The sequence below is a fragment of the Mesoplodon densirostris genome, chromosome 4 (assembly GCF_025265405.1).
Source record: "Mesoplodon densirostris isolate mMesDen1 chromosome 4, mMesDen1 primary haplotype, whole genome shotgun sequence".
Taxonomy (NCBI): domain Eukaryota; kingdom Metazoa; phylum Chordata; class Mammalia; order Artiodactyla; family Ziphiidae; genus Mesoplodon; species Mesoplodon densirostris.
In genome coordinates, this window is record NC_082664.1 from 64,976,575 (window position 1) to 64,997,350 (window position 20,776).

At 35.4% G+C, this 20,776-nt stretch overlaps 1 protein-coding gene across 5 annotated transcripts in view; it reads left to right on the top strand.

Annotated features, from left to right (window-relative positions):
* The window catches only part of RALGAPA1 (Ral GTPase activating protein catalytic subunit alpha 1), a 234,698-nt gene that overhangs the window by 97,845 nt on the left and 116,077 nt on the right, over window positions 1–20,776 (top strand). For 2 of the 5 annotated variants that reach the window (XM_060096301.1, XM_060096304.1), the window contains exons 17-20: window positions 13,170–14,705; window positions 16,463–16,587; window positions 17,812–18,028; window positions 19,092–19,268. In XM_060096301.1, the coding sequence (XP_059952284.1) occupies window positions 13,170–14,705; window positions 16,463–16,587; window positions 17,812–18,028; window positions 19,092–19,268 (2,055 nt within the window). Of the gene's footprint in view, window positions 1–13,169; window positions 14,706–15,407; window positions 15,489–16,462; window positions 16,588–17,811; window positions 18,029–19,091; window positions 19,269–20,776 lie in introns of all 5 variants that reach the window. The other 3 variants (XM_060096303.1, XM_060096305.1, XM_060096302.1) reach the window with 2 other exon arrangements.

Sequence of the window (20,776 nt, forward strand, 5' to 3'; positions counted from 1 at the left end):
ACAAACAGTGGTACATCCACACAGTGGAATATTATTCTTTGAAAATAAGAAGTGAGCTATCAGGCCATGGAAAAAATATGGAGGAGCTCCAGATGCATATTGCTAAATGAAAGAAGCCAATCTCAAAAGGTTACATACACTATGATTCCAACTATATGATGTTCTGGAAAAGGGAAAACTAAAGAAACAATAAAAAAATGACTGATTATCAGGGGTGGAGGTGGGGAGCAGGGCAACAAGGAGGGACGAATAGGTGGAGCACGGGGTTTTTAGAGCAGTGAAAGTATTCTGTATGATACCGTAATGGTGTATACGTGTTATACGTTTGTCAAAAGCCCATAGAATGTACAACACAAAGAGTGATCCCTAATGTAAACTGTGGATTTTGTTAATGACACTGTATCAGTATTAGCTCATCAGTTGTAGAAAATGTACCATACCAATGAAAGATGTCAGTACTTGGGGGAACTCGAGGTGGGGGTGGGAGAAGGAGGGGATATATTGGAACTCTTTGTACTTGCCACTCAATTTTCCCGTAAACCTGAAACTGCTTTTTCAAAATTAAAGTGTACAGGCAGACCTCAGGAGATAAGTGCGGGTTTGGTTCCAGACCACCACAATAAAGCAAATATCCCGATAAAGCGGGTCACACGAATTTTTTGGTTTCCCAGTGCATATAAAGGTTATGTTTACACTATACTGCAGTCTGTTAAGTGTTCAGTAGCATTATGTCTAAAGAAACAATGTTACATACCTTAATTTAAGATATTGCCCCAAAATGCTAACCATGAGTCTGAATCTTCAGCACTTCATAGTCTTTTTCCTGGTGGCTGATGACTGATCAGGGTGGTGGTTGCTGAAGGTTGGGGTGGCTGTGACAGTTTCCTAAAGTAAGACCATTAAGGGAGTGTGGGGCATTGGTTGACTCTTCTTTTCACAAACGATTTCTCTGTAGTATCCAATGATGTTTTATCGCATTTTACTCACTAGAATTTCTTTCAGAAGTGGAGTCAGTCCCCTCAAACCCTGCCACAGCTTTATCAACTAAACTTAAATAATACTCTCAATCATTTGTTCTCATTTCAACAGTCTTCACAGCATCTTCACCAGGAGTAGATTCCACCTCAAGAAACCACTTTCTTTGCTCACTCATAAGAAGAAACTCCTGTTCAAAGTTTTATCTTGAGACTGAGTTTTATCTCAGTCCCATCCTCAGGCTAGTTCTGTTGTGCTTTCTACCACATTTGCAGTTACTTCCTGCACTAAAGTCATCCATGAGGATTGGAATTAACTTCTTCCAAACTCCTGTTAATGTTGACATTTTGACCTCTTCCCATGAATCACATTGTTCTTAATGGCATCTAGAATGGTTTTCTTGTTTCCAGAAGGTTTTCAGTGTATCGATACTTTGCCCTGATTCATCAGAGGAATCACCATCTATAGCAGCTATAGCCTTATGAAATGTATCTTAAAGAATACGACTTGAAAGTTGAAATAATTCTTTGATCCATGGGCTGCAGAATGGATGTTGTGTTAGCAGACATGAAAACAATGTGAATCTCATTGCACATCTCCATCAGAGCTCTTGGGTGACCAGGTGCATTGTCAATGAGCAGTAATACTTTGAAAGGAATCTTTTCTGAACAGTAGGTCTTGACATTGGGGCTTAAAATATTCAGTAAACCATGTTGCAAACAGATGTGCTGTCATCCAGGCTTTATTGTTCCACTGATAGAGCACAGAGTAGACTTAGCGTAATTCTTAAGGGCCCCAGGATTTTCAGAATGGTAAATGAACATTGGCTTCAACTTGAAGTCCCCAGGTGCATTATCCCCTAACAAGAGGGCCAGCCTGTGCTTTGAAGCTTTGAAGCCAGGCATTGACTTCTCCTCTCTAGTTATGAAAGTCCTCGATGGCATCTTCTTCCAATAGATGGCTGTTGTGTCCACATTGAAAATCTGTTGTGTAATGTAGCCACCTTCATTAATGATCTTAGTTAGATCTTTTGGATAGCTTGCTGCAGCTTCTACATCACCACTTGCTGCTTCCACTTGCACTTTTATGTTATGAAGATGGTTTCTTTCCTTAAATCTCATAAACCAACTCTGCTAGCTTCATGCTTTTCTTCTGTAGCTTCCTCACCTCTCTCAGCCTTCCTAGAATTGAAGAGAGTTAGGGCCTGGCTCTGGATTAGGATTTGGCTTAAGAGAATCTTGTGGCTGGTTTGATCTTTCCAGACAACTAAAACTTTCTCCATATCAGCAATATGGCTGTTTTGCTTTCTTATCATTTGCCTTTTCACTGTTAATTTCCTTCAAGAACTTTTCCTTTTTTGCAGTCACAACTTGCCTGTTCGGAGGAAGCAGTCTAGATTTCGGCCTGTCTTGGCTTTTGACATGCCTTCCTCGCTAAACTTAATCATTTCTAGCTTTTGATTGAAAGTGAGAGTCGTGTGACTCTTCCTTTCACTTGAACACTTAGAGACTATTGTAGGGTAATTAACTGAGGTTAGACCAGTTTCAGTGGCTTTACAGAGATTCTCTGATCTAAGCTTTAGATTAGTAAGTCCCCCAAATCCCAGGAGCTAATTCATGTAAGTCATTTTCTGTAGCATAGGTTGTGCAGCTGTGAGGCACTTGACAGATTTCCAGGTATGCATAAAGACCTGTAGTACAGTAGCAGATGGAGAGGTGCACTTCTGAAGAATTCATTCAGGATCAGAACACAAACTTACACCATTGTGATAATGGGAGAAGTTCCAAGGGAAATGCCCAAGCTCTTCCTTCAGGTTGGTGGTGGGAAAGAAGGAATAGAAGGAATTGTTATCTCCAAGGAATTATCTAACCCAAGGGAAAAAAATCAAGAAACTTGTAATTCATCTGTGGAATTGAAAATTTGATTCAATTTAGTTTTAAAAGAAATATCTCTTAAAATAACATCTGATTATAACTGTAGGTGACATTTTACCTTTTGTGTTGATAAGCAGCACTTCAAGTTTTACCTGTGTGTTTATATCTTTGCTCTAAGTTTTAAGAAATGATTACCTTGAAGTCAACGTAACTTTTATTTCAAATTGGATTATAAAATTGTCAGTCACTTTCATGAGAGGGAGAAGAAGCTAGCAGGAAATCACGAGTAGGGTCAGATTCTGACATTTTGTATATGGTTTCAATTTTAAAATATACTTATCTTTAATACACTATACAGAAAGCCATACACTGAAGGCATGTTGTTGCCTTTTCTTAATGTATTCCAACCTTCCATGTTTTGCTGCACATAAATTTACCTGAAAGCTGCTCTTAAAGAATCCTTCATTTTGCCAACATTAATAAACTTGGGGGTTAGGGACTCTCTAATTATCCTTTTCCAGTTATAACTCTATGACATACATCTAGTTTTTGATTAATACTTTTTTTGGTTTTCTCCTCTATATGTTCACAATGAAAGCTTTTTTTTTTTCAAATGATTATGCTGTGTGCCCAAATACAGATACTCATTCAGTAAAGATTTATTGAGCTCATATGTGCCAGGCACCAGAGTTATAAAGATAAGAAGATATAGTTTTTGCCTTTGAAAAGTTAGGAGGCTGACATATAAAACATACAGTCCACTAAAAATAGATTGTAAGCTTTGTAAAAGAAGGAATTCTTGTTTGTTTTGGTAATTGCTGTATTGCTAGTAAGTTAATTATGTGGGAGAGTCTTAAAAACATCACAGATGATATGACATTTTATGTATGAATGAGTGTCAAGAAGAAAAGAAGACCAAATATATTATGAACTCACAGGGCAGTGTTGTTGTAAAAGAGCATGAAATCTGTAAGAAACAGTATAAAATTCTGTGTGGCAGCAACATGGGAGAACAGAAGGAGGAGAAGTTTCCGTGGATATTGCAGCTGGATTGCAAAGGCCTTGTGTGACAGACTAAGGGATTTAGGTATCGGGGAACCAGCTGTTTCTAATAATCAGAAAAATCTAAGATTTTGAATTGATGGTAACATTCAAATATATGTATTTTTAATCAATATCACTGTTACACTGGATATTATGCAATATTGTTTCTTTTAAATTCTCCATTCATACATACCTTCATTTATTCAAGAATCTCTAAACTAAAAGTTAAGTTAAAAAATATTTGGGAAGTATAAACTTGATTATTTATTTCTAAGTGTGTCAGAATTTGTCTTTAATTTTGTGAACTGGTTACTTTTAAGAAATTACCAAATACAACTACAAATGCAATTTTTTTTAATTCCAGTTTTTTAAGTTTTTATCTTTAAAATTTTAATCTTTTAAATTTTTACATAATATGCTTAAGACTTGAATAAGCATAAACATTTTTCTCAATAACTCGATTCTTCATGCTGATTGCAAATTCTGTTTTCTGTGTTTTTACTTAAAATTTTTAAATTATACTGTTAACTTTAATATAAATAGGAGATACTGATTTGATCAAGCATTCTTTTTTTTTTTTTTTTTTCTTTTTGCGGTATGCGGACCTCTCACTGTTGTGGCCTCTCCCGTTGCGGAGCACAGGCTCCGGACGCGCAGGCTCAGCGGCCATGGCTCACGGGCCCAGCCGCTCCGCGGCATATGGGATCCTCCCAGACCGGGGCACGAACCCGTATCCCCTGCATCGGCAGGCGGACTCTCAACCACTGCGCCACCAGGGAGGCCCCAAGCATTCTTTTACCAGGAACAAATACTAACCATGAGATTTAATTCTTTAGATTATGAATTACATAAAATTCTCTAAAAAAGACCTATGAGTGACTTTGAAACTTTATTAGGAAAAAGTATGAAAGAAAGAATTTGTTCTTGGAATTCAGCTTCATTAAGAAGAATGGCTCAGAATTGCCTCAGAGTGGCTCAGAGAAATGCCCAAATATGGTACCTAAAATTTCTTGGAACTGTTAATATTGGTTCTTTTCAGTGTTTCCATTCGATGAACTTTTCGACCTTTGGTTTTGAGAACATAGTGGTAATTAAAGTGTCTGCTGTTTTTAATGCTATACCATTGTAACTGCTAATAATAAAAAAAACATTTTCCTGCTTTACACCAAAAAATTTACATTCGAAATGTCATATGTGTTCTCTAATTTCTTTTCTTACAGCTTGCCAGTATTTGCCGTGCTGAAATGTTTTAATTTAAGATTTCCTTCCTTTGTATCTTTTAGTTTTCTCTGTTGCTGCTTTTTCTGTGACACAAGCCTTTCATTATAGTCACTTCTTTTTTCCTTCCCCACTTCTTTCTTTTCCTTTTTTAAAGCCATGAGAAGCCGATCCATTGGTGAATGTGCTCTGCCATCGGCCTATATACGCAGTGCTAAAAGTGCTCCTGTTCTGATCCATACTTCCAAACCCTTCTTGCCTGATATTGTTCTCACTCCCCTTTCTGATGAGCTTTCAGGTAGTGCCACCTCTGCTAATTTCTGCACCACCTTTTTCACTTTTTAATCCTTCTGCTTTCAAATTTTGCTTAATCAAATAAACTCTTCAAAGTTAATTTCTTTGGGGGAGGTGTGGGAAATTGGGAAAGTGGTTGATCAATCAACATTTTGAGTTATTTGAACTCTAATGCTATCCTTGCAGTTCATTCTGGAAGTGCTAAGTTTAGTGCTGTGCCAATGACCAATATTTTGGGTTGTAAATGGTCAGGTTTTTTTCTGTTCATGTTTGATCTTTTCTTCTCAGGTGGTTAAGTGAAATGGTAATCTATATTTATAATATCATTATTTGACTAACTATATGGTAAATCTTGAATAATGCATTCTTCATCATCTATAGTAATGGAACTTAAGCCAGGGGAATCAGTAATTGAGAAAAGTACATAATCTAAAAGTTGTTTTGGAATAAATCTTTGTATTTATATTAGATTATAATAGCATATAGAATCCTAAGAACTCAACTCACTTTTAAACCAAATAAAGCAACCATTCTGTGAAGCCCCAATTTCTAAGAAGCCTCAAAACCTGGTCAGCTTTGCACTTCTGCCTCAGGTCCTTGATCTCCAGTATTGGGATGGTCTGCTCTTTAATAAAGCTTAATTAACATATAATAAAATACATAGTTCCTGGGTTCAGTTCAGTGAGTTTTGAGAATTGTACACCCCCCCATCATCTTTCACCCCAGACAAAATATAATGTTTCCATTACCCCAAAAATTCCCTAGTGACACTTTGAAGTCAGTCACACACACACACACACACACACACACACACATAGAGTTTGTAATTTGTATCACCATAGATAAGTTTTTTTCTTTTTAAAAAAATTTTTTGTATGACTAAGATCATACAGTGCCTTGTCTTTTAGAGTGAAGCAAATTTGTGTTGAATATACAGTTGACCCTTGAACAACGTAGGGGTTAGGGGTGCTGACCTTTCACATTGTCCAAAATCCATGTATAACTTTACAGTGGGCCCTCCATTTCTGTAGTTTCACATGGGCAGATTCAACCAACTGCACGTAGTGTTGTGCTGTACTACATATTTACTTGTAAAAATCCACAAATAAGAGGACCTGCACAGCTCAAAGCCGTGTTGTTCAAGGGTCAACTGTGCTTACTATGCAAAATGTGCTAGCTCAAAGAAAGTTATGGTGCATTCTTGGGTGCTTTCCTATACTCTTCTTAGGAGTATTTCCCTGACATTGACACTTTTGGTGAGGTTGCTGTTTTTTTTTTAACAACCTATCTTTGTGCCCTCTTACTTTCTAATTGACTATAGGCTTATGTGAGGGAAGGTGCATTTTTATTAATAATGTTATTTCAGGTGAAATCCCTTTCACCATCCCTAAGATCAGAGGTTTCTCCCAAACCAAGAGGAGGTATATAATTCAAAATTTAAAAGGAAAGTGAACTACATAAAAGAAGAAATTGTTCTTCATAGTTTTCTCTCTCCCCCTGCTGTGAGCAGGCTTAATTGAACTCATGTATTTCCTGGATGCATCATCTAAGATCAGGAGTTGAGGTTTCTATAACTGTTTCACCAATAAGCCAATGAATGGTTAGAAGTAGGTTTTCCAGAAAAATATTTACTTGATACTCTTGAATACTTAACAGGGTAAAAAGGCACTTCTTTTCATTCCTTTTGCGTATGTTTATTTTAACATACTACGATTTCTAAGAAGTGGCTGTCAGTTTTCAATGTACTCTATTTTATTTTATTTATTTATTTATTTATTTATTTTGCGGTACATGGGGCTCTCACTGTTGTGGCCTCTCCCGTTGTGGAGCACAGGCTGCAGACGCACAGGCTCAGCGGCCATGGCTTACGGGCCTAACGGGCCTAGCCGCTCCGCAGCATGCGGGATCCTCCCGGACCGGGGCACGGACCCGTGTGCCCTGCATCGGCAGGCGGACTCCCAACCACTGCACCACCAGGGAAGCCCAATGTACTCTATTTTTATCCAGCCCTTTTTTTCTCCTCTAGTATTCTTGGTTAGATGACCATTCAACCTACATTGTTGTGAATGTGATGCTATATGGTATAGCTATATATAGATAGACTAAACTAGTTGAATAGCTGAATATCGTTGGAGAGTTTTTCTTAAGTTCTGGGGACTATTTCAAGGGCACTGACTCTGTCAGTGACTTTAGTTCTTAACATTAGACTCATCTGATGTTGAACACATGTTTCTTCCCAGGCTCTTGTCTCAGGTTTTGATATAATATCCTGTGGGTTGCAGGAGTATCTTAGTTTATTTTTTAAAGCTCTGCAGGTAGTGCTGGTGTCTGGGCAGGCATATTTTTCCTGTCCTGTCTTCTACACTAGACTGTAGTTTTACACGTATGGTAGGCCAGCCTTGCAGTCTTTATTTTCCTGATAAACAAAGAGAAGTCAGAAATCTCAATAATTATTCTTAAGCAAATTAGCTTTTACTGTCAGAAATAATACTTTCACGATAGAAGGGATGTAAAAGAACATAGGCATGGTGGGCAACTGACTTTTGCAACTGTTTCTTATTATTTTCTAATCAAGTACTGTGGGTGTCTCACCCTGAAATAAAGTTTACAAACCCACTATCTTCCAGTTAGTTCTCAAAACTGCTAATTTGTTTGCCATATTTGATGCTGTTAGATTCTAGTCTGTCTAGGCCATATTATGTAGACTGCTAAGGTTATTAACAGTACTTCAATATTTGAATTGAGCACTGTAGAGCAAAATATTTTGATCTCTCTGCTTCTATTTTCTGAGTATGAGGAGAAAGAAGATGTTATATCTCATGCCCCATCCTGTTCCTAAATTCTGCCTAATCAGGAGAATTTTCTATCTCTAATCAAACAAGCAGGTTCTTCTTTGCACAATCAAGGAATTTATTTCTTTCATCATCAATATGTGATAGTAACCTTTTACAGAGTTTCCACCTAGAAAACCAGCAGATTCTAGCATAATTCTAAATTAGATTTTTTGTTGTTGTTGAAATAATTTGTGTTAATTTTTTAAAAAGTACATCTCAAGAAAAGTTTGAATCTAACTTAAACACAGCATTATATAACATGTTTGCAAACAAATAAAACTGTATAATTTTCTTATTAAAAAAATATTGGTCATTTGTCTATTTCCAGAATTTAAGAGTCAGGGAAACAATATTAGAAGGATAAGAGTAGAAGATAGTTTAGTGTTTTAAATTTTAGTGGTCTAAAATTAAAGTTAATTATTTGGGCTTGGTTTATTGCTTTTCAGTCTTTTCATATGATTTCAATGATGTGCGTACTGCTTTGAATTACCTACAAATTGAACATCTAGTCATAAAAACATGTAGAATTTTTACTAGCCTCTGCTAATAATAGAATCGAAAACATAGATATTCTATAGTTCTTAACTTACCTTGAAGGTACATTGCTATTATAGCCCAAATAGGCAAAAAAAAAATTTTTTTTAACTACATAAAGGACATTGTCATTTCCTTTAGGTAATTCAGAAAAAACTTGAGCTTCTAAATGGCATCAGTTTCTATATAAAGTAATATAAATGATTTTATGAATTCAGGAGCTGTAAAAATATTATTACTGATAGCTAGTGTTTGTGATTAACCGGGAATAGAATTTAACTTTGGTAAAAGGGATTTTGGCACTTTTTTCTATACCTCGTTTTAGAAATTAGTTAAATTTTCTAGTGGTATGTTAGTATTACAGATTAAGAGATTTTTTCCCCCCTGAGGAACTAGCTTGATATTTTAGTAATTAGCAGCTACTAATTTTTAATATAAAAGACATGCTTTCCTTCTACCAGTATTTATTGAGCCCCTACTATGTGACAAGAGCTATTTCAAGCAAACAAAATCCTGAAGAAAGGTAAATTTCAGTGAATTTTTTTTTACATGTTACAAGGTAATATTACACTTTAATTTACAGCTTATCTTTTTGAAATAGCAAAGAAAACTTTTCTTTGAAACACAACATTCAGAAAAAACTACTTTTTAATCCAAAAATAATTTCCAACACTTTAATGCTAAAACATCGTTAAGCAAATCCAGAGATGAAACTTGACATTGCTAATACTTTGTAGGCTCTATAGGAAACATTTTCTCAATGTTCAAGTTTTTTTTTTTTAAGTTTGTTAAAAAGCTTTTTTCTTGTTTTGCTCAATCACTGGTTACTGATACTTTAGATTAAAATCATTTAATTAGACACTGCCGTTGTTCAAGGTAAAATGTAAGCAGCATAATTAAATAGTTTCGAAGGCCATTTCTGTTATAACCTGTTGTTACCATTATTTTCAGCAATCCAATACAAAGTTTGTCCATTGTGTTCTTCTGTAACATTTACTAATATTTGTATTTGACTAAGTTTTGATTTCTGAGATTCTTATCTTTATACAGATAAATCACTGTGCTGGTTTATAATTTCTTAATAATACTTTTTAAAAAATTAATTATTTCATGAATATGTAATATATATTATTCAAGAAATTAAGACCATGGACTAAGTTTTTCCTTACTTCAAATCCCAGCTCTCCATCTTCTAGCTGTGTATCCTTAGGTGAGTGAATTAAATAGTTTCTTCATGTATAAAATGGGGATAGTAACACTTACTTCATGAGGCTGTTGTGAGGATTAAATGAGTTAATACATGTAAGATGCTTAGAACAATGCATGTAGGAATGACTGTACAGTCGGCCCTTCATATCCAAGGTTGGTTGAATCCATGTAAACCTGCGGGTGTGGAGAGCCAACTGTGTTCACTGTACTAGGCCATTTTATATAAGAAACTTAAGCATCTGCGGATGTTAGTGTCTATGGGGGGCTCCTGGAACCAGTCCCCAGCAGATACAGAAGGACAACTGTATATGATTTATCTGTCATTTAGACTTTTTTTTTTTTTTTTTTTTTTTTTCCGTACGTGGGCCTCTCACTGTTGTGGCCTCTCCCATTGCGGAGCACAGGCTCCGGACGCGCAGGCTCAGCGGCCATGGCTCACGGGCCTAGCCGCTCCGCGGCATGTGGGATCCTCCCAGACCGGGGCACGAACCCACGTCCCCTGCATCAGCAGGTGGACTCTCAACCACTGCGCCACCAGGGAAGCCCTAGACTTTTTATCTTCAACAAGGTTCAGGTATATTTCTTTAAATTTAAGTCTCGTTAGAATCAGTCATGCTTAATTCAAGTGCTGACTATGATTTCTTTTATGCAATTAATATTGTTATATGCCCGTGTAAGAACTGTATTTAAAGCTTAAAACTTTCAAAAAGTTTTTTGTTTAATTTTAAATTCTCTAACAGTACATTATTGATAGAAAAATATTATTTTATTTTTTTTCAAAGCTCTTGCCCTCTTAGACTTGAAAGTTTTTTAGACATTAAAGTTTAGGGAAAGACACTTAGGCTGAAATAATGGTTAAATTTCCTAACATGCAATGTGAGGACTGGGTTTGGGAAGAAATTCCTAAAAACAGAACTTCACAATAATCTTTACTGGTTTCTTTAGAATGGAAAAATTATGGAATATCAATAAAGGGGAACTTCCCTGGTGGTCCACTGGTTAAGACTTCACACTTCCACTACAGGGGGCACAGGTTCAATCCCTGGTTGGGGTAAGATCCCGCATGCCATGCAGCACGGGCAAAATAATTAAATAAATAAAAATAAAGGAAACTAAACATTAAAACTAATATTCTCCATTTTTTTGAAGTTCGTATATTTGTTAGTCTCATAATATTAGATTTTAATAAGGTTTTAAGATCTTGATTTTGAATTTGCAGCTAATAAAATAATTCCAGCTATAAAATTCTTAATATTTTTTATAGAAAAGTTATATAGTCTTTATCCTTTGCTGAGTCTATTAGAATATTTTGTGGAAAGAAACTGGAGTGCATGGTGAATATGATCTCTAGGCAGAGGTTCTTAAGACCTATTATGGGAGATAAACCAAAATACTTAGCATTTGTCAAGATACACAAATATGCATTACTTATCTGCTACAGTAATAAATGGAGTATAATGCATAAATATAAAGTTTCTGAGGAGATGCTTGCTTTTTCCTTTAGAAGAATTCTAAGTGGAGTGCATGAAGAAGAAAGCCAACATTTTTTTTTAAAGTGTATTCTCCTCAACTTAATGATAACAAGAAATTGTTTCAACTTTAGGAGATATTTTGTATTTGACCCGTATTGGGAGTCTAAATATATATCTTCAGGAATATAGTGCAGTCTTAGTATATTACAAACTTCTCTTGATCTGAATTTACTATAAGGTGCCTCCTTTTGGACCTCATACAGAGAAAGGGATATGAGTGAAATAGCAGAAGGACTAGCCTCTTTTCATCCATTGCATGGATCCTGAGAATATTTTTAATTACTATCCCCATTTTATAAATGAGAAAACTGGTGTCAGAGTCTGGAGTAAGAAAACCAGAGTTTTAGACCTAACACCATCAATAAGTATATCTGTGATCTTGGACAAGTAACTGTTTTACTCTGGATCTAAATCTTCTCATTTTGATCAGTTATAGTTCTGTTATTTATAATCTTTGCATTACAAGCCTAATGAGTACCCAACATCTGACTTTTTGACTCTGTGTCCTTTTTTCATTATATTTTTCTGGCTTCTGAAAAATTTTTTTTAGTTATTTCTAGGTAATGTTAAATGTCATGATAGATTCATAGACATGGTATTTTACTTCTAAACTTTCTAATTTGTATATATCTCTACAGCTAAATAGTATTTCATATTGTGATTTTCAATTTCGTAAACATTTTTGAGGATTTACCATATACTTAGCACTTCAGGCAGTAAAACAATGTAAAAACAATGTAATGACGTTGAACACTAAACCTGCTTCTCAAATTTGAGAGAGTGGCTTCATCTCTTTGGGCCTCAGTTTCCTCGGTGAGAGAGTTAAATAATCTATGATGTCCATTTTGACTCTAAAATCTGTAATTCTTTAAAAGAAATGTAAGAAGCCATAGGTACAGTTTTTAGGGTTTGATGGTTATTTAATGGAATGGGCCAGTGATAGGCAGAGAATGTTTCTTCCTAGTAGATTAATAGTGTTTGTGTCAGAAATGAAAAAGTACAATTTTTTTAGCAATGTATTAGTTTTATTTGATAGGATGAATAGATTTTAATACTATAATTAAATAAAGTAAAATGCCTCAGTAGAACAGATAAATAGTTTCCTGACAAAGATAACTTTAGGAAGAGGGTGGAGATTTCCATGTGTAATCTGTGATCGAATAGATAAGCAAGATTTGAAGAAAAGGTGATGCCTCTTGCCTGGTAAGGAAGGAAACAGGAATTTATAAGACCCTATTAGATTCTGCAATGGGATATTTAGATCAGCTTTTTTGTGTTAAGATATACTTTTTCTGCTTGGAACTTAAATAAGTACAAAAAATTGAATAGCAAGTTTGAATTGCTTTATTTATTGGCACAGCTCTATCTTTAACTGCACTTCCAAATGTTTCATCACCTCACTGTCTATTTCTGTGCATGTTAACATATTAAAATTATTCTGGTAGTTTTCTAATTGATTTATATTACATGCTATATTGGCTTGTGCACATCATTATTTAAAAACAGATTTGTATTTTTAATAGATTTTCTTTCATTGAGCTTACAAAAAGTCTCAAAAATTTTTATTTTTAAGCATATGCTTAGGGTATGGTTGAAATTAATACTTATTTTTCATATTCGTATAGTTCCTACTCTGTAATTTTTCTTTTTTACAGATATTGATGATGCTCAAATACTTCCTCGTTCAACTAGAGTCAGACATTTTTCACAAAGCGAAGACACTGGAAATGAAGTTTTTGGTCCTTTGAGTGAGGAGCAGCCATTGCCTCGAAGTAGCAGCACTTCTGACATCTTGGAACCATTCACTGTTGAACGAGCCAAAGGTGCAGTTCCTGTAATTGACAGTTCATCCCGTCATGCACCAAGCTTGCAGAGTTCCACAGAGGCTTCTTCAATAACTAGATCCACTGAAAGCCACATCACTGATACTCACAGTAGAGAGTCTTCTCTGGAAGTTGGTGATAGCATATATGACCATCTTTGTCACTTAATAGATCCAGTAGAACTTGCAGATTCAGCTTTTGAACAAATCCAGTACATTGACCTTGAAGGAGATGATGATCTTCTTTCCTCCCTGAAAGAATATTTTAAGGAAAACCAGGAAAGTCATAGTAAAAACGAGTTAGGTAAAGATGTAGCTTCACAGGAAGTGATTATTGCAGTAAATAGGGATGAAAGATCATCCTTAGATAAATTAGAACACATAGACCAGGAAAGTAAATCAGAAAATACCACCTCCTTTGTTGGGACTCCTGAAAACATACAGTTTCAAAAAGAATCAAACTCAGCTGTCTTCATGAGTAACAGTGCACCCAACCAGTTAGACAGCTTTATGAGACCAAAAACTTCTGAAAAATGTAAACAACTAAACAGTGATAAACAGTCATCGGAACCTGGTTCAGGTAGCCCTTGTGATAAAGAAAAGAGGAAACATCTGTATAGACAAACAGCCACAGAACTAGATGCCTGTATAGATATAACACTAGCTGAAAAGGTTAAGGGTATGCAAATTAATGAAAAAATCATTGTCCCACATGTTTTGCATGCCAAGAAAACTACTCTAAAAGCACCTGTTAACCACAGAATGCCTCATGTTACAAGCACTAGCAAGCTTTCTCCAACTAAAAGGAGCTTGTCTGAAACAGTAACTCATAGAGCCAAAATCATGAAAATTGCTTCTAAAAAACGAAATAGTGTTCACGTTACTTTTAGACCATCTACTGAGTCAGTTCAGTTTTATAACCCTCTGGAAAACAAAGAGGCTCCGTGGAAGATGAAGCTGCGGAAGCTCAGTGGCTTTAGTAGCAGCAGCAATAGCAGCATCAGCAGCCCCCACGCCAGCTCTAACAGTGTCACCGAGCTAGTGAAACCCGGTGTGTACAGGCCTCTAGACACGGCATCAGTAAATAGTAAGACAGTTAAGGAATCTACAGAGATCCCCACCGCCATATTACAAAAAGAAGGAATTGCTAGTAATCAGTTAGGAGGTAGTCGTAGTACTAGTAAGTCGTCAAGTCATGAGGCAGGACTACAGCAGGGCTCCCTGGGTGGCGTTTATAAAACTGTTGTACATGCTCTTTCGAAGCCGAAGGCAAATGTTTCCCCACAGAGGCAGAACAGAATGCCACCAGAGGCTCCACTGAGGGATCTGTACAGTCATGTAATGGGCTATTTTGGAAGGAAAGCTGCAGGTGAGCACTAACAGTGTGCAGAGCGCAAAAGGAGAAAGACAGCACCAGTTTGGCTTAATGCAACTGAAGCAAGCTATAAGCAATCAAAAAGCTTTGGGATGGTCACTGCTTTCTCTGTTTGGTTATGCATGCGCCTTTCCCCAGCTGTATTTTTCCCAGCATAAAATGTTTATTTAAATTACTAATTTCCCTTATAAAGCATTTAGTTAAACCTCTTTGCTGCTGAACAAGATAGGAAAGAGGGACATACAGGAAAATTTAATGACCTTCCAAAGGCTATCTAAATCAGATATTTTTCTGAGTGTGTACTACATGAACCTTGAAATTAAGTTTACCGAGGAGTTGGAATACTTTCTCCCCTGCCCCCCCCCCAATAGTTTACATTTAGAAGGGCCCCAGCTCTATATAATTGGGTTCATTTATTTTTACTGCTGATTTACTTGATTTTATCTTTTTCTTGGTAGATTACTGTGACATGATATAACATAATGGAAATCAAGGTCCTACAACCAACACCAACATTTTTAGTTAACTGTCATTGAAGAGGAAATTATTTCTTAAACCTCAAAGTGGACTCAGTTACTTTTCATTTACACCATTTGCAAACAAGCTGTAGGCTTTTTAGTTTTGCATTCATTTGTATAGAATGCAAGTTATATCCTTAAAACACTTATCGTTACTTTCTTTTTTCTGAGATTTTAGATGTGCATAAAGGTTTCATGATAGCCAATCATGATTTAAATATGGAACCTCTATGGACAGATTACAGAAAGCAAGATTATGGTAACTGTTTTCTCTTATGTTGATTCAAATTTAAAATAACTTCACAGTTATAGAAAATTAACTTTCAGCAGTAAGGTAGGTTTTGATTTTATTTGTTTAACATGGTTTTGTTAGCATGATTAACAGAACGCTGCATCTTGCACTGAGCCATTAATGCCACTTGAGGGCAGTATTTGACAGCTTAAAAAAGCCTGGCCAAGTAGTATAAAGATAATGGTATTTCAGAGTGATTTCCTGACCAGTATATTTTCTTAACCTGAAATGCTTTGTAGTTCATTACGAATATAAACAGTGTCGATATCCTTTGGTTGCAGAGAAATCACCTTTTTTACAGCATAATAGTGAAATAAATAAATATCATTTTCTGTAAGTTCGTTTCCCAAGTTTAAAACTTTCTTGTTAATGTTAATCATAATGTAGTCATAAAAGAATCAAAATAACTATTGTGGGGTTTTTTTTTAAACAGAAAAATCTTTGTGAAAATAAATCTCTTTTTTCTTAAAGCAAAAAATTAGATTTGTAGTGAATAGAAACAACATTATGTCAAAATCATAGAATTTTAATTTATTACTATCTAAACTTAAATTCAAGGGATATATTTCTTGCAAATATTCTTTAGGGAAAATGGAATTATAAATTATTAAGGCTCCAAATAGAAGCAGAGGCAGGAAGAAAGAAAAATATACCAGTTTCTTTATAGGCAATATTAACCTAACTTCAACTAGTGCTTATCTATAAGCTTTCTTGCTGTTTAAGGTTATACTGAAGATTGACTAACATCTGCTTAGTTAAATAAAGTAAATATCAATTTACTAATTCTTAAAATTCAATCTAAAAGGAGAGAAATTATTCATAGATGCATGTTTGGCAAATAATTGATATGGCATAGGTAATTTTTTGGCTGTTTTTGTTTTAAATTTAGGAAATGTAGTTAAGTCTTTCTTCACTATATATAGTTATTTATTTATTTTTAGTCAATAAAGAGGACATGAGCACAAAACTGCCCCCTCTTAATAGTGATATTGGCAGCAGCAATGCTAATGTTCCTGATCTGATGGATGAGTTTATAGCAGAACGACTTCGAAGTGGTAATGCCTCAGTAAGTGTTATTTTATTTATTTGATTTTAGAGAGGAGGGTAGAGAAACTAAAAGATATATACATATGTACATATATATGTATATGATATACATGTGGAAAATTTTATTCAAATCAGCCCTCACCCCAAATTTAACCCTTTTTTGAATTAAGATTTTAAATTATATTTTTATAGTATTTTTTATTCAAAGACCTAAAACAAGCAGGCTTTTAGTTTTGACCAGGGTGAAAATTTGGGATACCTGTTTGCTCAGCTCCTGTGGTATAAGCCACTACCTTCTTAGTTCTTTCTCTGTTTTTCATCTTTGCTCTTAGAGTACTCTGATGCCTGTTGCCAGCCCTCAGCAGGAAAGATAACAAGGGAGGTCTTCTGGCCCAACTCACACCATTTTGATAGCATGCTAACATCGGTTACTTAATCATTACAGATAACTTTGGAATAGATTTTAAAGTTATCTTTATCTTGAGTATTAGAATTAAGGCAAAATGAAAATAGAAGCAGTTTTATTCCTAATGATGCTTAATTGTTAAGGAAAGATAAATATATGTGGAATTGCTTTTTTTAAAGGACAATATTCCATTTAGATTTCAACTTGTCTCTTTAGTGAAAGTCTGTAGCTCCATTACATTTTCCTTATTTTTTTTAAGTTTTTTTCCTTGAGTGGGAAAAAAGTTATAGAATCATTATATGTAATCATCATAGAATGACATTCTTGCTGTTATTCTTCCCTCCCTCCATCATCTCTTCCCTTTGTTTCTTTTTCTCCTTTTTTTTTTTTTTTTTTTGCTGCACTGCACAGCTTGGGATCCCTTAGTTCCCCTACGAGGGGTCAAACCCATGCCCCCTGCAGTGGAAATGCAGGATCCTAACCACTGGACCGCCAGGGAATTCCCTCTTCCATTTGCCTCTTTTTTTTCCATTTGAGTACTTTGCTCTTTCTACTATCTCATTTTAATATTCACTCCATGGATCTTTCTGAGGCTTCAGGGTCTCAGGCCCAGCACCAAATGGTATTTGGGTCTTTGCTTTAGCCAGACCAACAGTTGTTCAGGACCCAGCTCCATACAGTTACACGGAGTCTTCAGTTAGTGTTTCCCCACCTCCTACTTCATACCCTAAATTTCAGCATTTATTGTGACGATTGTCTTGGAAATTAAAGATTTCACATGCTTAATGAGAATTCAAAAAAAATGTTTCAATGTTAAAATGTTTCTTGAATTTTTAGACTATGACAAGAAGAGGAAGTAGTCCAGGTAGCCTCGAAATTCCCAAAGACCTCCCTGATATTCTAAACAAGCAGAACCAAATGCGCCCTATTGATGACCCAGGTGTGCCCTCAGAATGGACTTCTCCTGCCAGTGCAGGGAGCAGTGATCTTATCAGCTCAGATAGTCATTCGGATTCTTTCAGCGCTTTCCAATATGATGGCCGAAAATTTGACAGCAAGTATCTTTTTTCTGTTTGAGCAGTACGATTTTTTGTTGATTTGTTTTCTGTTCGAGACTGACTGACAGTTTACGTAACCATCATATTCCTCTCTAACATTACTTAGGGGTTCCCATATACATATTTTGATTTCGTTTTCAGTGAAACTCCAAAAGAATTTTTAGGGAATCACTTCAAGTTGAGACCTCTTTATTTTGCCAACTAAAGGCATTTAAAAAACAAAAAACACTGTTCTTTCATAGAACAAATGATATTTTAAGACCAGACAAATAGACAGGAAAAAAGATGGACTTGTTGTTAGAATAAAGGACAGTCATGGTTATGAGTTGGACTGTTTCATGCAGTCGTATTTGGGGACCACTATCTAGTTATGGTCAATGCTTCAGCATGTTCAGTAGTTACGTTCAATGCTATGGTACCCAGAACCTTACTTGAATAACTGCTTCATGTTAAAATGACATCAGTGATATTATTTGGTGCTATATTACTACCACATAGCTTTTCTGCTGTAATTCTGTATTACACTTGGCAGTCAGTGAAGGGTACCAAAATTTAAAAGAAGAAAGTCAAAATCTTGGGAACCAACTTTGTGAAGAGCTGGGAGATGCATTGGAGAATTATGTTTCTTGCCCTCATGGATTATATACTACTCTGATCTTGGACTGGAAATATGATTTGAGAGAAAAATGACTCTTACCACGTATGTGGCATTTTTATTATATATATCTCTCTTCTAGAGATTATAAAACTTGAAAAGCAGTTAAGTATATTTCCAGCTATCAGAAAACAGGGATAAGAATAGTGATGATATATTGTATGTCTCTGTCCTTTTATCATTATTTTTGTTAATAATAGGCTATGAGGATCTTTAAAAATTTGTTTCTAATTATAAACTTCAAAGTGTTAACATTATTTACCCTTGTCTGAGTGGTATGTAAATAGAATAAATTTGGGGGAAATGTTCATATTTAATTATTTTGATGAAGTAGCTGTGTCTCTTGTAAATATTTTTGTTTTGTAATTGGAACTTCTGTACACTAGCATTTCTTCTTCCTATAGATTTTGGCTTTGGAGCTGATACTGGGAATGCATCCTCTGCTGATGTGGATTCAGGTTCTGGCCATTATCAGAGTGCTGAAGAGCAAGAAGTGGCTAGTCTAACCACACTTCACATCGATTCGGAAACAAGCAGTCTTAATCAACAAGCTTTTTGTACTGAAGTTGCAACGGTTACTGGTAAAGTTACTCAAGGGAGTGTATTCCTTAAATGCATTTTTTTTAAGCCACCAAAGAACCTTTTCAGACTTGTATTTGATAGATTTTATGTATTATTTATTACTATTTAAGTATTATTTTTTTCACTCATCTTTATGTAACAATGGAGGGAAAAAAACTTTAACATAAGAGTTTTTTGACCTGGAGTCCACATGGATAAGCTTCAGGGAACTCTATGAACTCCTAATACCGTACACAAAATTTTTGTGTATGTTTGCACCAGAGCATTTCCTGCAGCAATTTTTAAATAAATAACCAAAAAAAGTTGAGGTACTGCACTTTACCTTTTTCATTGATTTTCAGAGTTAGCCTAGATTTTTGTAGATTTCTTTGGTAAACTATTTATTATTGAAAACATAAAGCACACTGCCTAAAATAAGGTCTGTTTGTCAGTATACTAATATTCTGTATTTATATAGTAAATTAATATAGTAAATTATGCTTTTCAGCAACTTTTTGTGTGTGGTCAAACCTGACAATAAATAATATGACAAGTGGGGCCCAAGAAATTGAGTCATGAAAGGCAGGGTCACATTATTCCAAGAGCAGTACAGTGACCAGAGGGAGCCTGAGCAGCCTGTGGCCCATACTTCAAGAGTTTCACTGTATCATCCAGATTCTCTCTGGTTCCTACTGCAGTTTGACGCCCCTTTGATGGATGATGGATAAAATATCAGTAGGGTGGTTTTTGCATCCTGTGGTTGGCTGGAACTTGAAAGACTGGAGCAGTGATGTCTGCATGTCTGAATTAGGCACATTTCTTCAGCCAAATCAAACTGATGAAATTTGGCCAGTGAAATACTCAACAGGCAGGAACCCATCCTATGTTTTCACATTCTTCTTTTCCACATCTTTTCTACCAGAGGATAAGTAAGAACTTTAGCCTGCACATTGCAGAATGAGGGCTGAGTGGAAGATAGGAGCCAGTTTGGTTGGATCCACAGTCTGATCGTTACAGAATTTAAATTACTACTCAAAGAAGAATTCTTATTTTACAATAAACACCTTTTACTGTAGTTGTCCTTAAACATAAATTTAGATGAAAATTTGGATGAAAAGATACTCAACATTACTAGTAATGAGGGAATATAAATAATCCATGAGGTACCACTATACACATAATAAATCAGCTCAAGTTAAAAACACAATACCAGTGTTGAAGAGAGTGTGGAGCAACTGGAAATATCATACATTACATTATTATAATGGGAATGCAAAATGGTAGGGCCACTCTGCAAAAATACGGCAATATCTTTTAAAGTTAAACATACATTTACCATATGACCATTCCTAGGTATTTATTTCAGACATTTGTATGTGAAAGTTCATAAAAGCATTATTCACAGTAGCTAAATTGAAAATAGTCCAAATACCCATTAACCAGTGAATGAATAATCAAATTGTAATGTATTCATCCATCCAGTATTCATTGAAATAGTACTCAGCAATAAAAAAGGAATTAAATGCTA